General features: G+C 48.0%; 5 protein-coding genes across 5 annotated transcripts; 2 read left to right on the forward strand and 3 right to left on the reverse strand.

Moving 5' to 3' along the window:
* Positions 1-455: 455 nt before the first annotated feature.
* Positions 456-1,133, reverse strand: N7519_007067 (uncharacterized protein; the record flags this gene model as incomplete). Its single annotated transcript, XM_057293843.1, has 3 exons — positions 456-959; positions 1,010-1,058; positions 1,120-1,133. 3 exons carry the CDS (start codon positions 1,131-1,133, stop codon positions 456-458), a joined length of 567 nt encoding a protein of 188 aa, XP_057148654.1.
* Positions 1,134-3,758: 2,625 nt separating this feature from the next.
* Positions 3,759-5,838, forward strand: hexA (putative Woronin body protein HexA; the record flags this gene model as incomplete). Its single annotated transcript, XM_057293844.1, has 3 exons — positions 3,759-3,779; positions 4,189-4,535; positions 4,791-5,838. 3 exons carry the CDS (start codon positions 3,759-3,761, stop codon positions 5,836-5,838), a joined length of 1,416 nt encoding a protein of 471 aa, XP_057148655.1.
* Positions 5,839-6,662: 824 nt separating this feature from the next.
* Positions 6,663-8,068, reverse strand: N7519_007069 (uncharacterized protein; the record flags this gene model as incomplete). Its single annotated transcript, XM_057293845.1, has 6 exons — positions 6,663-6,827; positions 6,883-6,896; positions 6,927-7,055; positions 7,084-7,353; positions 7,411-7,739; positions 7,785-8,068. The coding sequence occupies 6 exons, from the start codon at positions 8,066-8,068 to the stop codon at positions 6,663-6,665; spliced, it is 1,191 nt and encodes a 396-aa protein (XP_057148656.1).
* Positions 8,069-9,048: 980 nt separating this feature from the next.
* Positions 9,049-9,797, reverse strand: N7519_007070 (uncharacterized protein; the record flags this gene model as incomplete). Its single annotated transcript, XM_057293846.1, has 2 exons — positions 9,049-9,366; positions 9,615-9,797. 2 exons carry the CDS (start codon positions 9,795-9,797, stop codon positions 9,049-9,051), a joined length of 501 nt encoding a protein of 166 aa, XP_057148657.1.
* Positions 9,798-11,683: 1,886 nt separating this feature from the next.
* N7519_007071 (Zn(II)2Cys6 transcription factor) lies at positions 11,684-13,092 on the forward strand (the record flags this gene model as incomplete). Its single annotated transcript, XM_057293847.1, has 3 exons — positions 11,684-11,744; positions 11,793-12,247; positions 12,313-13,092. 3 exons carry the CDS (start codon positions 11,684-11,686, stop codon positions 13,090-13,092), a joined length of 1,296 nt encoding a protein of 431 aa, XP_057148658.1.
* Between the last annotated feature and the right edge of the window lie 6 nt (positions 13,093-13,098).

Here is a 13,098-nt window from a genome sequence, read left to right on the forward strand (position 1 = left end):
GCTTGCTTGGCCTTTATTAAAGGTTCTGCCGAATAACCCTTGAATATATTCTGTCTTGGTACGTTGCAAGGCTGCATCAGCATAAACCCGGATCGCCGGCTATATTTAGAGTAAGGATGCATGGTTACCTTTCCACTGCCTTGCATATTACATACAATAGACTCGGAATTGGGTATCAATTATGTATTCCAAGAGTGTATTTCGGGGTTTGTAACTTATGATATACAGAGTCTAGACTTTCAAAAGTACATTTTTCAACCAATTAGGTATATTTGATTACAGCAGTTTAGTATTTATCTTTCATTTCTCATAGGGACTATGGGTACGGTAGGACGTCTCGAGTTGAGCTCCAACAACTTGTCAACCTGAGACCAGCTATAACCATAAGAAAATTGAGTTGATAATCCAGTATACTTGATTCAAACGTTCCTCCTGTATTCTAGTAGTCACATCCTTCAAGATTTCGCCAGCAGCCACAAAACCTTGACCATAGCAGAAATAGAAAACAAATGTGCCAGTGACCTTATCGGTGCGAAACCGACAACGTATGAAGGATAGAAGACGAAGACTTTCAGCAACACATGAAGACCCAAGAGATTCAATATCTGCTGATCACCAGGAGCCAGTACTTGAGCGAGACATGCCCCAGCCGCAAACAATGGGAAAATTTCAACCAGCGAATGATGGGCCGACATCAGACGCAGTGGGAGACCCTCCATATTCCCGCGGTGCTTCCGAGGATGATCGTTGTCGAGACCGTTTGGTCTGGACATGGCTTGTCCGGCAACGGACAAGGAGCCGCTGCCGGCAAAAGCCCAGAATGCATATAGGACTGCAAGCGCGGGGATTGCACGACCAGATTCTACATCGCTGCCAACTGTGTAGTCGAGAACTGCCTCGACGAGCTTCTGGACTGTGCTTTCGGGCTTTGTAATCGCGGCTGCTACAGGTGCGAATGCCTTTATTTGTTAGTTTGTAACTAGTATATCCAAGTATGAGGCATACTCACTATGTATGCCGGTCCAGTCGCGGCGAGGAAGATACCGGATGGGTTATTTCTTGATGCCAGGATCTGTGTTAGTATATGTATCTTTAAGTGACAAAGGAATATAGACTTACATGCCGTTGGACATGATGTCTCGAAGGATGATATAGAAGTCGTGGTAATGTTGGGTGGATGAATTGGAAGATGCGTGAATGTCGTTAACGGTTGATGTAGCTAGATTTTATACAACGCCTAGGATCTATTGTGAATGGCGGCCAGAAGATCGTCCGTCGGTTGTTCTCCAGCCGAGGAACTGTAGCATGATTGATGCGGGGTCCATGTCAAGCCAGAAGCTCGAGTCCTTAATTCCGACTACAAGATGATCGAAACTGTTACTATATGTGCTATAGAAGGGGGATATCCGGATACTGACGTAGCAAAGAGTGTTGCCTGCGGTACTGTAGTAAACTCATCAGATATATATTCCACGGTTCAATAGGACAATATCATCCGGACATATGCATACGGCCTACTGTCATGAAAAGCGCATAGGGTATATCTCGATAATTATAGAGTTACGCCATATAAATAAACAAGCCTGATAAGGCAATGCGGCCTACTCCCATGGAGATCCAAGATACAATATCCGGAGCCATTCCGGTGAACCGGAAACATCCCGGGGATTTGAAGCTATCCACACTGCGACTTCTCAAAGATCATAGATTTGGTTGGGGAGGCAGATTGATGTTCGCCCTGTTGATCCAACAATATCTCAATGGATGGTTAATACCAAAAAGATGTTACCTATATCATTGTTGTATCGCTGGTATCACATATAGAGACCAATAACCAGAAGCTCAACGTAAGACCTTTCTAACATCGAGACTTCCATTGTCGCACTGCACATGATAGGAAATACCTCGAAGGCGGAGTCATGTACAAATCCATGCCTCGAGCGCAACAAACCAGAAACTTCTATCTCTTGGTGCGGTTCATCGTCCCTAGAACTTGCAAAGCAACCCATGACATCGTTATATGGCTGCTGGATGAAGAAATAGGAGACTTCTTGCATTTATACGCCTTTCACCTTTGTAGTAGTGCAACATCGGTTTCTCGTTACACTCGGGTTATTAAGTCTCCCAGAGAACGAAAAGATAGCCGCTCATCTTTTTTTTTTTGGCGAGTAGTCTCGACATTCTTTCTCATGAAAGGGGGAAAGCCTCGACGGCCATGCTTCGAGGGCTGAGACGAGATTATAGCGCATATGGAGATGAATGGGTATTCGCGTGTCTAAGAACCAAGCACTCGCGTCTGGCCGCTGAGACCTTCGATCAATTCGCGTTTCAGTACTTTTCACAGGGCTATTATATCATCGCATGTTAGTAGCCTGGTCACTGGTACCAATCTGAAGCATTGAATACTCAGCTATATGCGCCACAACTTTTAGAAACACTGTTTTGTGTAGAAGCAGATAATTCATATCGTTGACCCAACAATCCGGAGTACCTTGGTCGATGATACAAGACACGAAAGGCAATTGGCTATACATAGCAGCGTTTCACAACCGATTGCAATTTTGTTACTCAATGATTATTTTGCTTTCAAGACAACATTATTATATAAGTACGGGGACTACCTAGGTAGCCGTGAACTCCACGACCCCAGTACCGATTTCCTAGAGCTAGCTGCCATAAGAAACCATCCAATCGTAAAATAATCACACTTTGTATGTACATGTATAGCTCAGTTGACCCCGGAAAGAGGTATGTTGATCCTATACTCCATACTCGGTACCCCGTACTCCGCAGCCCGGAGGGATCTAAGGGAACCACAATAACACAAGTGGAAGAACGGTGGAGCCGCTGTACAGCCGACCTTTCAGGGCGTCGAACAATTGGAAAAAATAAATATGTCGTACAAAATTGCTAGGCCGGACTCTTGATTACTGTTCTTGGGCTCCCAGCTGAAAATCCATGGGATTTATCGATGTACTCCGGACGTCGTACTTTGTTTGGAACTCCTCCACTTAGATTGGACACGATTGGTCCCAGCCCCATAGGGTTGTACCATGGTACGGGTACCCCGTGTACCTCGGAAAAGGGGCAGGTACATTATCAAGATCCTCCATTGGACGATCCAATGGCGATGTAACTCAAGTCAAAACACGCGTCTGTAATCACGCTCTTCGGTCTCATCATGAAGGAAACAAAAGTACGGAGTACACTGTACTTCGTACGATAATTACCGTTATTTGAAAAACATTTCCCAGCCTCTTTGGCGGTAAGACGGTCTAGACATGAGCTGCATGCGTTGGCTGGCGCCTCACAGTGGTTGGGCCGGGGCTGGGGACCCAAATGAGGGTCTAATGATCTCGATGAATCACTTTCCAGTGGAGAAAGTGCATTGGGCGGTATTGGTATTGGTATTAATGTGCCGTAGCCTGTAACGTGTTGTGTCGTGAATAGAGTCAGATATGGGCCAATGACTGTCTAGCCAACGCCGAGCGGCAGAATCAAGGCAACAGGACACTTCATAAGCCGAGGGAATTACGGAGTACAGTGAACGTGTCTCCGCAACCCCAATGCAATTGTGCCGATGTGATGGAGCCAAACAAGATCGGCGCCAAGAGGATCCAGATGTCCGATTCGACCCGGAGGTTGCCATGGCGATGGGGTTTGTGGCGCGGTGACAATACGCGCAGGCTGGCCAGCCCCCCCATGTGAAAGGGCCCGATGTGTACGGAGTATATTGTATTGCAGCTCGGTATCCATCAATGGAGACACAGTCCTGGATGGTTTGGAGTGATTGACAAAATGTAAAAAAGAGAATTCAATTAGAGACATTGCACAATTCTAACAGGACAATTCAAATACCGTAGAGAGACAGTAAGGAGAAGAGGTAGCCTCGGTGATCAGCGGAGGACCCAAACCGGCAAGGCGGCGTAAACAAATGGACTGGCATAAATAATCGTCATGCTCGCCAACAGCGCTGGTCTCTTTCTTCTTCTTCTTCCATTCCTACGATCTAACATTCTTCATCTTAAGCTTATCTTTTCCCCTCTATTCCAATCTCAGGATAAAAAGATCTTCTCTTTTTCTCCTCCCCCACTTCCGAGAAAGACTTCCCTTTCAAGTCTTTTCTTGTTTAGTCTTTCGAGTTGTTTAACGACAGTTCGAAAGGCATTCGAGAAAAGACGCTAAAAGTCCGTCAATCTGGACTTTGACGCCCGTGTTCCCATCCCCTTCAGTGTCTTCCCGTCGTCGTACCGGAGTGACGCTGTCTCTGAAACTACTCAGACGAGAGTAGAGGGAGAAGTCAATTTCGATCGTACTTCGCGCGTCGAACGGGAAGATACTCGAGGTTCTGCTCCCCTTCCCGCTCCTGTTCAAGGAAAGCAAGAAGTCGAGTTCCGCATTCAAGAAGAGCGTCCGCGCATTCAAGAAGAGCACCCCCAGTACACGCAGCAACCGCAGCAGTACTCGCAGTCGTCGTACCAGCACTCCCAGCCTTCGCACAACTACGCCCCTGAAGTTGAGCTTACTCGTGAACGGTATGTAACTGTTTTTCTGTATTTTTCAATTTGTGTTTTTTTTTGGCCCAACCTCCAGAGATCCACCGAAAGTGGAGACCTGCAGCTGAACTACCATTATTTGTTGTGAGATCTCCTATCTCGGTTTAGAGTGGTTACGGATTTAGTCGGGGACTAAAATTACGTGTCATCAAAACCTGATCCACTTCAATTAGCGGTGACTGGCTTGTTTTGTTTATATGTTTACGGTACCCATGTGGACTGACCCTTTTCCAGCTACCCCAGTTACCAACAACCTTCCGTTGACTACGAGGACCGTACTCAAGTCTACGATAAAGTCGTCGAGAACCAACTCGACCTAACTGAGAGAGACTACCGTCAACGTACCTCTCCTTCCTACGACCTCGACGTCTCTTACGACCGTCGTTATCGTCAACCCGTAGACTCCGCCTACGGTTACCAATCCCAGTCCGTCGACGTCTCGTACGACCGGGCCTACCAGTCTCAGACCGACTCTTACAAGGAAGACGACGTCTACCTTCGTGAAGTTCAGCCCCGTGCTCGTTACTCCACCCCGACCCAAGTAAACGTCCCTCAGTCCACTACCCGTGACACCGCCCCCACTCGCAAAATGGGTTACTACGACGACGAAGGCCAGTACCACTCCTTCCGCCGCGGCGTTGAGCGCGCTGCCGACCGTGTCCTGCACCCCTTCTCCCACTCCGAGCATGAGGAGTCCCACGCCGGTGAGGTTGCTGCTCCCCGTGAGAACGTCCGCATCGTCGAGCCCCGCAACCGCGGCTCCGCTGGCGAGACCGTCCCCATCCCCTGCCACTTCATCCGCGTCGGCGACATCCTGATCCTTCAGGGCCGCCCTTGCCAGGTGATCCGCATCTCGGTCTCCCCCCAGACTGGCCAGCACCGTTACCTCGGTGTCGACCTCTTCACCCGCAAGCTGCAGGAAGAGTCCAGCTTCGTCGCCAACCCCTCTCCCTCCGTGGTTGTCCAGACCATGCTCGGCCCCGTCTTCAAGACCTACCGCATCCTGGACCTCCGTGATGACAACCGCCTCGTCGCCATGACCGAGTCCGGTGATGTCAAGCAGGGTCTCCCCGTCATCACCCAGGGCCACCTCTTCAAGCGCATCAGCGATGCCTTCGCTGACGGCCGTGGTTCCGTCCGTGCCTCGTCATCAACGACGGTGGCCGTGAGCTCGTCGTCGACTACAAGGTCATCCACGGCTCCCGTCTGTAAATTTTTTTCTGGGTTTCTCCTAGAGGGGGGTCTGGATACGTTTGTCCCTCATCCATGGTATGATGAATAGTTATTTAGTTTTCTTTTTCCTTTTGCTTGTGTGATTTAATTTTCCTTTGTATGATGATCTCATGTATGCAACCCCTTATTTGTGTATTGGTAAAAAGGTCAATGAATTTATCTGTACTCAATTGGTCTTGCTTCCTTGTAACTAGCCCATAATACTCCGTACAAAAATCAGGCTCATGTTCAAACACCTGCTCCGCTTGTTTACTTTCTGAGCTCTTATTGAACTTGGGCAGAAACCCATCTTGCATATGTATTATTTGGCTTGGCGAGCAACAAGGTTTTCTTGTCTTTTGTCTTTGATGTTCCTTTGACTTGAAGATATATATGTTGTATGTTGATACTGTCGTTCTCTTCCACCGTCAAAATATAGTTGCCACACATCCCTGGGTATATATTTCACAGCCATGGTAGGCTTTGAGTTACTTCCAGACTCGACTCCCCATTCGCTGAGCTGTGTCATTGGAGAAACATTAGATCGATAAATATTGACCGAAAATTCTATAGCACATGAATACTTGCTATTTTCTACGATAGGGCGCACCCACACAGTATTATATCCTCAGGCAGTGCCATTCGTATCCACAGCGGTACCCTTCCCAACGGCCGAAATATGTCCGGAGCAGATCCGGCATAGGGTCCAGAAACATTGAGAAGCAACTGGCTGAAATATCAATATAGGCTCAATGAAGTAATCACTGTATTTTCTCCCGATGACAACTAGAATAAACTTATATATCTGGGCCATATTTCTCCATACAAGTGCCTTTTCTTTAGCGTCGCTAGACAACGACTTTCACATATTCGCGGCCGTGGATAACATCGGAGTTAAGAGCAAGTTGATTTACCTGTTAGCCAAGGGTCTTGTAGGAGCTCTTTGACAGTTGCTCTCCTCTTGGGTATCCAGGTCAGTATTCTTCGAATGAATCGAAGAAAGCCTGTGTTATCCTCCAAGCGGGTCTCCAGAGCTTCGATTGTCCGGTCGTGCAAGGCCTAGCCATTTCCCTGTAACAATGGTTAATATTGAGAGCAAGAAGCAGAAGCCTACCTCGGGCGTTTCTCCTTATTTACTCTATTACAGGAGTAACATACCTTGCTCGTCCCAGAAATCGACTTTCCTTTCTGAAATCCTGGTTAGGAACTCAGGCGGCGGCGGTCCCAGCGCGGCGATGAATTGGGCTAGGTGAGCAGCGTCATAAAGATCTCCATCCTCATCACGGGCTGTAAACAGCTTTTTTGACTCCAGAACGATAGCTCCATCCCACATAATGCAGTGTTTCCGGAGCGCGATATTCCAGAGGCATTATATCGCCACCGTGTGGTCCTGGTCCGATCCTCGCCTCGCCGAAATCTGATAGAAGCATTGGGCCTTCCTTAGGTCGCATGAGACGCGACAGATAAATAAGCCGCGTTGGAGAGACCAGCTTGCGAGGCACCGGCGATGAGAATTCCCTTTCCTCGAAAGGTTTCAGCAGGTCGTTGCCATCGACGCCAAGTAGTAGGTTTCCAAGGTGCACATCTGTAGCGCGTCAGCAGACAAACGGGACAAGAAATGGGGTGGATGGAAGCGCAGTACCGGTATGTACAACTTCTCCATGGGTATGAAGGAAATCCAATGCTTCAAGAAGCTCAATAATAGTACCCCTGGCGAAGTCTTCATCGAATCCACCCAGTCGAAAGACCAACCTCATGTCACGCAAGCTCATTTGCGCAGGTTCGAAAACTAGAACAACATGTTGTCCTTGCGGACCAGGAATTTCAAAGGAATCCAACAATCTTCGGATATTACCTCGTCCTCGGTGTGAACTTTCTGCCATACGGCGAGCAATGTGATGATAAACAGGAAGTTCACGGTGAACCAACGATGTATGGACATACAACTTCAGCGTAACATACTGATGATCTCTGCACACGTTAGCTGAGAACCAAAGTTAATATACAGACGCTCACTTCAGATCCCTAGCCAGCCAACTAGTCGATGGAGTACCAAATCCGAGCTTTGAAATTATTTGATAGCGATTTTGAAGAACCTCTCCTAGTCGAGCTGGATAGAACCGGTGAACCTGATAATCAGGCAATCCCTCCTCTTCGACTGGTTGATCGATCCCGATGGTTCTGAAACCTGTGGTAGGAAGTGTCCGAGGCTTTTCTGGAGGACTTGCCGCCGTTGCTTTACTACCAGACTTAGTTGAAAATAACTTCAATGAAGAGGTGGCTGCAGTCCATAGAGGCATCCTCAGTTTCTGGGGAAAAGCGGCGTGAATACACACTGCAGGGCGCGTAGTGTTTGACCGTAAGCCAATTGTAAGAGTAGATGTTTGAATAAAGTAGGATGCCATCCTTAACAGGCACCGCGGTAGGTGATTAGGCGCAGGACCACGTTTAAACTGGCGTTGTTCGAACGCGTCGCGAATCGGCAATCCGAACTGGCGTCATCCCTGGTTTACTCGCGCCTCGCTGTTGGCTGCTTCAATACCTAGTCTCAACAAGCTTGAATAGTCAGGTGCATTATTTGGAATATATGTTCCAGGTTAAAACGAGAGAACGCTCGCTGCGCTTGATTGCTAGGATCATGGACCACCGCAGGCTGGAGACTAACAAGGCTTGGCGGGTGCAGAATAGTGGTGTGAGGTATCAAGTCATAGATGACCAGAACCTTTCTCATAGTTTATTGATTAATTTCTCCTGCCTCCCGTAGTAGTCAAGCTCGAGGGGGAAAGAGCCAGGAATGGTAGCCTAGAAAGATTAATTTGAATCTAAACAAAGGCAGTCTGCTATTTTTTCTAATCTTCTAAGCAGACTCTTGACTAAATCTAAAAGGAAGGCTTTGCCATATAAGGTGGGAAATAGGGTGAACTATAAGAAGGAAATCTCCTCTATTATAGTAAAATAGCGGGCATCGCCTTCCAAGTCAATCTCATATTGATTGGCCTAGATGGTTTGATCCGAATAGCTTTAACATTAGAATTTACTATGTTGACCTTTCGATCACAAAGAGGTATTGGCCTTATTGTAACTGATATTCTGAGCAAATACCAACCTGTGGCTACGTATGGACTTGAGATCTTGGGAGACTGTCTAGTATTTGAAGGATCTGTCGACTTAGAGCAAGTTGAGAACATACAACACTACACATATGTACGTACGTTCAACTTAATAAGCTATGCTCTGGACGGACAACCTTGCCCAGGTGGAAGTGTCCCCTTAGATATGACTATAGAATGTGTCCGGATGACTTGGGTGGCTCCTGCAGCTTTCCAATTTGCTCTCTCTTTCCTCTCTTCTTCCACTCTCCTTCCACTCTCCTTCCACTCTCCTTCCACTCTCCTTCCACTCTCCTTCCACTCTCCTTCCACTCTCCTTCCACTCTCCTTCCACTCGCCTTCCACTCGCCTTCCACTCTCCTTCCACTCGCCTTCCACTCTCCTTCCACTCTCCTTCCACTCTCCTTCCACTCTCCTTCCACTCTCCTTCCACTCTCCTTCCACTCTCCTTCCACTCTCCTTCCACTCTCCTTCCACACACTCTCTCTCTGTGTGTGCTTCTTGCCTCTTTCAAAACCATCGATGTTGTATACCGCGCAGAGACACGGCGGTCATACCAGCTGGGACATCTACAAAGAGTGTTGACTGATCAGTATCTGGTTCAGTCAGAGGGGGCCCGTTCCATCAGCAGAACTGATAAGCCCCGCGTGACTACAGTCAATAAGCAATATGGGAACTGCTTGAAAGTTTGATTATTAACCATGTGTCTGTGGATAGCTCGAGTCTCCTCACATACAACCATCGCCCAGTTCACTTTTCGCCCCTGTGGGTCGGATATGCTATACTCCGTTCGCAAAAGATCGTGGTACCTCAGCTCCCATACCCCGGTGGCGGCAAAATTGATGACCATGTGCACACCAGACGCTGCACTCCGGCCTAACAACCGGGCTTTATGGATCCTGCCTTCTGTGATTTCCATTACCTACACCTCCTCTACGTCCACTGTTTCCGGTCTCCGGCGTGTCATTCGCCGCTTTCTTGAACATCAGATTGACGCCCAAGGCATGGCAAGAATCCTGGTGACTACCTCGTTATGGACTAAAGTACCCCCACGAGGAGGGAAGGATATCCTGAGCTAAGAGCTCCTGGACAGTGACGAGCTCTCGCCCGTAACAGTGGTTAGTCCGAAGAAGATGATCGACCAATTTCTTGCGGAAGCGAAGAGGATTTCCGAACAGGTGAATAGAACGTCGGCTCCCCTTCTCCTCCACATCTTCTGTCACGGATTCCTAAACTTTGACCTGCCTAACAATGGGATAGACATAAGGGTCTGCATGTCATGAGGGTCATGAGGCTTAAAGGCGTGCTGGAGCCCGGAGTACGTGTCACGCTTATCACCACGGCACATTACTCCGGCGGATGGGTCACGAACCCAGAGTTTCCGAGACAGTAGGGGAGCGGGGAACATCCAACACCTGGGAATCTCGCATGGTATCGGCCGGAGTTGCGGCTCCGTTTTCGCCAGAACCCTTGGAGAGAGACTGTCGAGCGCAGCAAGCCCACTCCTTGAGCCTTGTGAGGATCTCACTCATCTAACTCCCCTGGAGACCCGACGAGAGCCAGGTCATGACGTACAACGTACGTCTGTATACCTTTTATACCTTTTTAGGGTTGATATTATACTATCAGGACCTTATTATTGTCCACACCGCTCTTAATTGTACGCCTACACCACAACCTAGGACCATGACTGACTTTCCTCGTTCCGAACCAACAGGAAATGAAACCATAACAGCACCTGTGTAAATGACTGACACCATTGCATGCAGTAGGATCTCAGATATAAGATTTCCTCCTAATGACACTTTCTGAAAGATCCATACAATTACCGTATTAGTTCACCTTCACCAAGTTGGAGACAAACAGGTAATATGATATACCAAACTTCCAAGCTTGCCAGTTATATATGTGACAAAATTGCTAAGTTTGATAAGATGATCATAATATTGCTGTTAAGCGGGCATCGATCTATACTGCCTTGCCTCAGATGAAAGCAACAATGTGAGTTTCAAACACAAATTCCTTAGGGAACGGTATCATGCGATATAATCCGGTGCACGTTCCAAAGTTGAGTTCTAGGCTTTAAAATCGCGCTGCAACCAACGGTGAGGCTTTCGAGACCGAGTAAACAGCTATACTAAATTGTACATATATATTTCTTTAGGAGTATACGAACAACTATATTATGAAAAAATACCACCGATGTCAGCTGTATAAAGCCTAAGCACGGCATAGGGCCCCGGGGTCCCCCCACAACATAAAGGCGATCCGCTAGTGACAACATTTCCGGCTGTCTGTGCCATAGGGAACTAGTTTGCCCTCCTCGGAAATGTGCTCTATCTGCTTGGAACGGAGCTCTTGCATTGACTGGTCTTCATCCACTATTCCTGATCTTCTCCCACTGACAGAGGGCAATTCGATCTTTGAGGGATATCTAAACCAGAAGCCGGAGTGATTCAATATTTGTCAACTGGTATCATTGCTGGCTGAACGACTGTATTGCTCGACTTTGGAATTATCTATAAGTGATTATACCCCATGATTTTATCAGAACCTTGGAACCTTCCAAGGTTGGAAGTAGGGCAACCAATCCACGATAATTGCGCGGTGGATCACCCCCGCATTTGAGGGGTCCCCACGGCCAATGCGAACATTAGAATAGATAGAGCCTGAGGTGCAAATGCTTATCACGAGACCTGCGAGTCTTCTACCTAGGTAGGTCAGGAATCGGTAAATGACCTCAGAAACTACCAGGTCACCCTATTATGAAAGAAGCATATACACTACTAGACCCCCCTCCACGCCATGCCAACCTCAACCTGGAAGTCCAAAGCCCGAGTGCGCACCCGCACCGGCTGCTTCGAATGTCAGCACTAAATACACCGCTTGGAGTGGCTTAACTGACTTGCGATAGGTCGCAAACGCCGCAAAAAATGCGATGAGCAAAGACCAACCTGCCAAAGATGCGTCAACCTTGGCTCTACCTGCACTTGGCCCACAACTACTACCCAGCTCATGGACGGCCGAAGGCGTGAAAGACGTCAATGGAATCCTAAGTGCCCAGGTTTATCAAATGACGATAAAGCCTTGTATACACATTTTGCGACAACCGTGATGCCGCGGCTTGTGCGACCGAATTGTCCATCTGTGTACAGCGATCAATCGCACATACTACGACTAGCCCAGGAATTCTCTCCGCTGATGGCGATTATGATAGCCATTGCAGCTCTTGACCTCGGTGACGATGCACTCGCAATGCAGCACTACCTACACGCACTGCGCAGCCTGCAGGATTGCATAATAGATGCCCCCGGCACCGGGAACGAAGATGGCTTATTGGCGACGACGATATGTCTTTGTGTGTTTGAAGTAAGCTTCCTCCTTCCTTATTTGCATTAGATTCTATGCATCAACCAGGACTAAGACAAATAAAGAATGCCCGGTCAGATGTACCCCCAAATATCGGTCTACATGCGAAGGCTGCTGGCGAGCTCCTTTGGCGACGACGCCCAGAAGAGACCATCCAATCTCCTTCCCAGCCAGCAGTAATATTTCAACGCACCTGTGTGGAGTCGTTTTTGTACCATAGTACGCTTACGATGCTGTTTACCCCCTCTCTGGATGCGACAGCAGGCAACATACCTCTGTATTTGGCCTTTGCAGTCAATGATGGACAGGCTGTTGCACAACCTATCTTGGATGAACCTTATCATTTCTTCATCATGATTGCAAATGTGACCCGCATCGCTCGGTTAGCCCGCGACCTAAACCAAGAAGAACGCCAGATGTGGACACGCCTCCAGAGTGACATCCTGCAATATGAGCGTCAGGATGATACCAATAATCCCATGAGGAGGCTCTACTCACGAGCTGTCCGAATTTTGCTACTTAAGAAAGATCATATGCGGACAATGTCAGAAAGAATATCCGGAATCAATTCCCTCTTGCGCGAAGGGCTGAACATTTTGGAGCCAATAGACATCCCAAACTGCCTACTCAGTTATGCTCTATGGCCTGTGGCCGTGCTTGGTGCTGTTGCCGTGAATGCATATGAACAGCATATCATCAACAGCAAGATTACCCCATCGGCTAGCTTGAGACGCGGGCAGGCAGTGCGATTGCAAGAGCAACTGATGCATGTTTGGGCCTCATCACGGGAACCCGAAGACATACTGCCGCTGCAACAATTACAGTTATTGATGGAACCATCCTGAACGACA

This window comes from Penicillium mononematosum (assembly GCF_028829835.1).
Source record: "Penicillium mononematosum strain IBT 11891 chromosome Unknown utg000003l:1.0-8172316.0:1.0-8177699.0, whole genome shotgun sequence".
NCBI classification, from domain to species: Eukaryota; Fungi; Ascomycota; class Eurotiomycetes; order Eurotiales; family Aspergillaceae; genus Penicillium; species Penicillium mononematosum.